The following is a 7053-nucleotide window of genomic DNA, read 5'->3' as shown; positions in this document are numbered from 1 at the left end:
GGCATCTGTTCTTGCTTGAGCCTGTTGTACTTCTCTTTCCTAGCGCCTGTTGCTTGTCTACTGCCCACGCTTGTCTTAGCGCTCCTTGGCCACTACAGATTGAAAATCTCAGTGGGTTTATGTGAATGTGACAGGAGAGTAAGTGCCTGGATCAATACCCTGCCAGCAAACCTTGTCCCTTGGGAGATGTTCTTTCTCTACTTTCCTCTTCTCCGATTTGTTTCTCCCTCTCCCTTTTCCCTTGCTACACCAGGGCTATACATGTGGTTCTTCTCTTCCCTCTCTTTGTAGCAGATGGGCCAAGCAAAGGCCTGTGTGAGGTGGAGATGGCAGAAGTGACTCCATTAAGTTTGCTGTGAGCCTTCACTAGCTTTTTGGCCTACCAACACAATGAACATGTCGAGACCCAAGATACATCCACCAGACACGAGGCTAGAGAGATTTATTGATCCAGTTTATTGTTGACACCGAGAGCATTTCTTAACGTACATCAGCCCCATGTCAAACAGGTGTCATGCTGTGTTCTGTCTGCACTAGAAGTTTATACACATTCAAGCTGTACAGTATTAACAAATTGGGGAAGTATGTCCCACTGCTCCTCCCAGGAGAAGCAAGCCCTCATGCACACTAGAAAATAGCAGGGTTTATTTACAGTTGGCTTAAATACCTGACCTGTATGAGCAACATACAGCTCTAGGGCTGTCTCCCATTTCCAGGGGGTCAGACTCGGTGGGAAGCAGAGCGAGCCTGGACTGTGGCTGCTTTGGTACCGCTGGAACTAGCCCGTGTGCAGCTAGTGCAAACCAAGCCTCTCCCAAGCCCTGGCTCCTGGGCAGAGGGTAATAAGGAGAGCATGCAGTTGCCCAGGGACTCTAGGCAGCCTATTTCCAGCTCTCCAGACCTCAGGAGGGCCACTGCTGACGCCATGGAGGATGACTGGGCCAACATACCTACTTGACTCAAAGTTGAGCGAGTCACCAGGAGCCCTGTGGSGCCCTGAGTCTTTGCTCGCCTGTCTGGTACAGCTGCGTCAATGGCAGGAGTGATGAGTTTTTCCCAGTCCCTGCTGTGGTGGTGTCCCAGGCCATTTGGTGTGAGCATGGCCCAGCAGGAAAGCAAGGCACTAGCATTTTGGTGAAGGTGCTTTGTCCATCTTGCCCTAGAAAAGGCAGTCCAGGCTGTGTTCAAATTCAGTCACCTGGGTGTTTCCACTGCATGCATTATTTTGATATCTCTCTCCATCTGCTACCTGTGAAATGCAGGACTAAGAGCATGAAAACCAAACTATAGCAGTGAAATATCTAAGGTTTAATTAAGGCCAACCTCTTAAGTGCCCCCTTTTTAACATCACAGTCCTTGGAGATTTGCTGTTGTGAAATGCCATGTTAATATCTAATATGCTGCCGGAGCCTGAAGCATGCTGGCTTGATAAGTGCAGGATGTAATGTCGGGCTTTGTGGCAGTCTGTTTTAATAGGGTTCAGCTAAACTAGGTCTTGATATCTGTCTATATGTGGAAATCAGGTCAGGTTTATCCCGTTAATGTTGCTAAAAGCACACACAGAGCTTATCAGGCATGGTCTCCAGGAGGCTCTGTGTGCAGGGGACCAGCCAGCCGCACGGTGGAGCTGCCACCTCAGCTCTGCTGACACYACTTCTGTTGGCAGCAGATCATGGAGCTGTTTCTGGGACTTGTAAGACTGACCTTCGAAAGGGAGCCTGTGCTGTCCGTCATCGCCTGTCGGCATGTCAGCGGCAAGCACTTCTGAGGTGCTCTGAACTAGGCAGGAAACAGGGTGGCCTTGCGATGGCCTGGGAGAGCTGGAGGGAGAGGACCAGGACGCGGTGCCAAGATGTCGTTTGTCTGTGCTAGCATCCGCCACACCTTGGGTTTGGCACCGCACGCTGCTGTGTTCAGTCAGGTCGCTGGTGGCAGCAGGCACAGACCCTCTGGTCGCAGGCTGCAGGGGCAGGCGCAGAAGCATTAACCAGCCCGTTGGAGGGGGGGGCAACAACGCCTGCGTGGGAAAAGGGCTGCTGCCTGCTTACAAATGCCCTGCTCTGCTGGGCTGGCCCTGGGGAGAGGAGTCTGGGGTCTTCTGCCAGGAGCGTGGTGCCAGGGCTGGGCAGTAAACCTGCTGCGTGAGAAAGGGAGAGGGAGCCCTTTTCATGAAGGCTCTCCCCCCAGGACTCGCAGGGACTTGCTGGTGGTGTCGGCCCGCCGCTGTAGCTGTTCTCCATCCTGAAGCAGGGCTGGGGCAGCACAATTGTGGCCCAGCAGCAGTAAGGCACTACACTAGGGCTCCTGACTTAGGGTACAGCACCAGGGGACTTAACTCCTAGCAAAGGCATCCTGCTTGGGATCCTGTGCTGCGCCGTGGTACTGCACTGCGCAGCCGCCGCTCCTGGACGCTTGTGCTGTGTTTGCCACCCGCAGAGCTGGGCACCTGCTCTGGCTGCCCCTTTCCCAGCCTGACCTGCCAGAGCCTCAGGTGGCCGTTGTCGCAGTGAAGCCCCGGCCTGGTCCGCATGTAAATCTTTGAATTCCAAGGGTGTTTCAAGCCTTTCATCTGCCAGCATTAAAGAGTTATGGGAGAGCTGGAAGTCGCTCCCCAAAACCTGTGCCCGAATGAGAAAGATCATGCAGGGCTGTCAGCCTAGAGGAATGGAGGAGCCTGCTTACAGCATCCATGGAGGGGACACCCCCTTCCTGCCCTCTGCTGAGAGGAACATAAGAGCAGGAAAACTCCTGAGAAGGAAGACACAGGGTGTAAGGTGAGGCCGGACAATGGATTAGGGAGTGATGCTCCCAGCCAGTGCAGTGGGAGAAGCTTGCACCACCCTTGCATCTCCTTTCTTCTGCTGCAGCACGGGGCAGGATGCTGAAAAGCAAGTCGAGGGCAGCAGTGGAGTCCAGGTTCTCCCTCTTGCACACRAGTCTCCAAGAGGTCAGCCTTAACCAGAGCTGCGCCCAGAAACCGCTGCAGAACGACCCTCACAAGAACTAAGAGGAAGAAGAGGAGCTGGAACTGATTTTTTTGGCTATTTCCACATCTGACTTGGCAACCAGAAACCGCAACTTCTTCCCTCCGGAGCGGATGAGGTCCACGGCACTGCAGAGACCAGCAACAGGGAGAGGTGAATTCTGGTTCTCCCATTGCCTGGCCACAGGCTGACAGTTCCCCCTAGGAGCCTTCCAGGTCATGGATCACACGTTAAACCACCAGGCCTCCATCTCCCTTGGTCACCCGGCTTCCAGCAGCAGTCATGCTGGGCAGCACAGGGCAGCTGTTCGCTATTTGCAAAACACCCCCCACCCTCCGTTTTGTGCCTGCATGGGTTCATTCAGTGCTACAAGCAGGGCCTGTTTCTCTTCTGCGTTCAGCTTTACAGAGAGCCTGGCCTTCATGCAAGCGCTGCCACGACGGGCAAAAATGAGCCCAGAGCTGCTCTGCCCCTTTGGCCCTTGCGGCTCTGTCTCAAACAGCAAGGCAGGGTGCAAGCTGCCTCGTCCTGCGGCGTTTGAAGGAAGCCTGGGGCGGGATGAGGCTGGACAGGACTGGAGCAGCTCTGCATTGCTCAGACACACCTCTGGGGGGGTCATGTTTATCTCCCAGATGTGATCGCAGCCTTTCCTCCCTGCATCCTCTTGCAAGCTCCCCGTACAGCTGCTTTCACCACATCCCAGCTTTGGGCTTAGGTAGCTCTGCTCTCTAATGCCTGCCCTTGCTGCAGGCTCCAACGTTTTGTTTGCTGCAAGCGTAGCAACAGGCACTAGGAGACCCTGCGCAGCTCTCTGCTGCAAAAYAGCAGCAAACCTGGGCTTCGGCAATAACTTCCCCTGTGCCGATACCGGCCCGGACCCTCAGTCAGGGTGGGACTCACCTCTGGTAGTCTGCCCCGATGAGGCTGGTGCCGTTGACGGCCAAGATGCGGTCCCCGATGGAGAGTCTGCCGTCGGCGGCCGCGGGGCTGTCCTGGATGAGGGTGCGGATGTAGATGCCCGGCGAGCTCAGAGGGGTGTGCTGTGGGCAGGGACGGGCAGTGAGCGCCCAGYCGGGGCAGCCGGGTGCCCTGTGCCAGCCTGGCCAGCACCTCCTCCCACGGGTTGCAGCAAGGTTGGTGCCTGCTGCCGGGCAGGACCCGCGAGGCGCTCGGGACCACGACGGCTGGGCGCTGGGGAAGCATTGCTAACAGTGACAGGCAGGAAACACGAGCCTTCAGTGGTTATAGCCCGTGCGGACACAGAAAGGAGCGGTAGGGGCAATCTTTCCTTGTTCAATTTAATTACAGGTACAACGGCGTTAACAAGCCTGCTGCCCTGTCTGGAGAATGGGAGCGCTTTGCTCGAGACTGTCCCCGGGGTTGAGCGATGCCCTGTTTCCTACTGACTAATGCGCTGCTGCGAAAGGCCACTTAGTAAGATGATCCATTGCACTAAGCCAGACTGCGACGCGTCCTGCTGCCAGAGCAGGGAGAGCAGCGAGCGCCGGCGCTGCCTGCGCGCTGCCGGCACCCTGCGAGCCTCCCGGGCCTCCGCCCGCGAAGGCAGGGCGAGCTGCCGCGCTGCTCCCGCTCCCTTTGCCCCTCGCCGAAGGGTGGAGGAAAGACCTCGGCTGAGTCATTTTCCTTCCACAGCAGCTTTGGGCCCGTTTGCTCTCTCCAGCTGCAGGACAGCTGTGCTGGACTTTTAGCATGCGCAGCGCAGCCAGCCAGGAGCAGGGATCTGTTTTTCCCATGCGATTCCTCTGTGCCTCCTTTCCCGGGGAGAAGCAGCCTACCTCGACGCTAGGGTTGGCATTAGCTTCTTTGCTGGCTTTGCATGAGGTATAAAACATTCCCTCCCACCCGTCCCGCTCCAGCTGCCTGCTGGGGCATCTGCCCTGTCCCGCAGTTGGTGTGAACTCACCAAGCCGTCGATCAGTCCCATCCCCAGCCCGATGGGGCCTCTCTCCAGCTCCACCACGAAGACGTAGCAGAAGTCATCAGTGGCAGAGCTGCGGCTGGAAGATGCTGGTGTGGGGTAGTCGTAGGGGGTCGGAGAGCAGCCTGGCAGCAGAGAGACTGTGTTACTGCTCCGGCATCGCCCAAACTCTGCCTTACGACTTTCCCTGGAAAGCRTCCCACCGAAGCCCCATCAACGCTGGCCGCGGGTAGCCCCAGGGCTGGTTTCGGTACCTTCAGGGGTGCTGGCTTTGGTGCCGTTCAGCCCGTTCCCGCACGGGTCCTGGAGGCCGGTGCCCTGGGGGGACTCCAGGCTGCCGGAGTCGAAGTTCAGCGGGGTGGTGGGTGGCGTCAGCAGGCAGGAGGGGTCYGCGGGCAGCGCGCCGGCCTTCGAGGCCGTGCCTCGCCCCAGCTGCAGCTGCTTGAGCTTCTCCTGGAGCTGCGGCTCGCTGCCGGGGTGCTCGCGGGGGAGGCACCCGTCCGCCTCCGGCTCCACGCAGCCGCCCGGGGAGCAGCAGGCCACGGGGCCCAAGGTGCTTCCCAGGGCAGCGACGGGGCTCTCACGCACCTCCGGGACATCGAGCGTGGTGGGTGCTTCTTTCTTTAGAAGGAGAAAAATGCTCGGTGTGAGCCCGCGCAGGTGCTTCTCGCATCGTATCTGCCCTCCACCGTCCTCCTCTCCACGGGAGGCTGTCTGCGCTCCCTGGGCGCTTTGCACGGTGCTCGGCTCCATCCGAAGCCCGAGCAGCGAGGACGCCGCTGGGGCTCATCCTGGGCTCCYAGCACAGCTCTAACACCGCAGTTGCAGAGTCAGGACCAGGCTGGGGATACGGGGCCAGCCAGGAGGGGACGCGGGCTGGGGATGCGTGGCCAGCCAGGAGGAGACGCGGGCTAGTGACATCCCCACTGAGTGAGGGGTTCCCCAGCGAGATCTCGTTAGAGGGGTCACGGGGGGAGCAGGGCTCCCCGTGTGCCCCAGAGCTGGGCGACAAGCCCTGGGGTGACGGGGAGGAGCTGGCGGAGCCTGTGGGTGCTGGGGCCGACAGGAGCGGGCAGGGAGAGGAGAAGGGATCAGACCGGTTGGAAGAACGTTCCCCCTCCCAGGGAGCTGGAGGCGAACGGCAATCACACGCTGCCCCCGCAGCACATCTCGCCCTCCCCGGGCTTTCAGGACGTTAATTGATGCCTTGGCGAGAGCCTGCCGGGCTACGAGAAGCCCTGGGGCACGGAGGCGGTTCCGGGGCGCTTGCCTTCGCCCCGGCAGGGCAGGGAGGACGGGGAACGCCGCCTCGCGAACATCCCTCCCCGCTAACGAGGCTGCTGGGACAGGCCTGTCCTTTCCGCTCACCTTCCCGCGCTCCCRGGGTGGGGGGGGATTAGCGGGGCTGATCCCTTGCAGCGGCGCCGAGCGGGTGGCACGCGAGGGCACCGCACCGCCAAGACAGCGCACCCTCGGTCCAGGCTACCCCAGCGGGCACCGCGGGAGCGGCACGGGCGGGATGCAGAGGGACCCCCGAGATCCTGCAGCCCCCCCAGGAGAGGACATCCCCGCGGCGCCAGGGCTACCTTGGCGGGGGCCGGGCCCGGCCCGTCGCCACCACCGTGGGGGCTCTTGCTCTGCAGGCTCCAGAGGAAGTGGCGGACGTAGAGSAGGTGCCGGTAGATGTCGTCGTCCAGCGTCTCCACCTCCAGGTCCACCCTGAAGCCGCTGCTGGGCAGGATGATGGGCGGGTGGTTGTCGAAGGACTCCAGCACCTCATCTGCAGGCAGGAGGGGAGCGAGGCTAGCGGCGGCCCGGGCTGCAGCGCCGCATCCCGACGGGGCCGCGGCGGCGGCGGGCGAGGCGCGCTCCTTGCTGTCCTCGGGGGCGCCGTCGGGCTCGGGCCCGCGGGACGCCTTCTTCACCTCCACGAAGGCGCTGCGCTTGGCCTCGCCCGTCTCCGGGCTGGGCGGCGCGAAGAGGCGGCCGCCCTCCTCCAGGCCGCAGTAGGAGCCGGCCGCCCGGTACTGCTGCTGCGGCGTGCACACCAGCTCCTCCTTGGGCGCCGAGGGCAGCCCCGGCCGCTCCGCCGGGAAGCGGCCCCGCGCCGCCCCGCCGGCGCCCCGCTCC

At 60.8% G+C, this 7053-nt stretch overlaps 1 protein-coding gene across 1 annotated transcript in view; it reads right to left on the bottom strand.

The window, feature by feature from the left end:
- Window positions 1-3003: 3003 nt before the first annotated feature.
- RADIL (Rap associating with DIL domain) overlaps window positions 3004-7053 on the bottom strand; it is a 16876-nt gene continuing 12826 nt past the window's right edge. Inside the window, exons 8-13 of the mRNA XM_026082969.1 lie at window positions 6545-6850; window positions 6436-6464; window positions 5178-5544; window positions 4909-5048; window positions 3885-4024; window positions 3004-3112 (exon numbers count right to left, since the gene is read on the bottom strand). Coding sequence (XP_025938754.1) covers window positions 3004-3112; window positions 3885-4024; window positions 4909-5048; window positions 5178-5544; window positions 6436-6464; window positions 6545-6850 — 1091 coding nt within the window. The remainder of the gene's footprint in view (window positions 3113-3884; window positions 4025-4908; window positions 5049-5177; window positions 5545-6435; window positions 6465-6544; window positions 6851-7053) is intronic.

Source organism: Apteryx rowi, unplaced genomic scaffold (genome assembly GCF_003343035.1).
Source record: "Apteryx rowi isolate R43461 unplaced genomic scaffold, aptRow1 scaffold_6, whole genome shotgun sequence".
Classification (NCBI taxonomy): Eukaryota; Metazoa; Chordata; class Aves; order Apterygiformes; family Apterygidae; genus Apteryx; species Apteryx rowi.
Note: the sequence above shows the minus strand (reverse complement) of the source record. Positions and strands in the feature narration are given on the sequence as shown.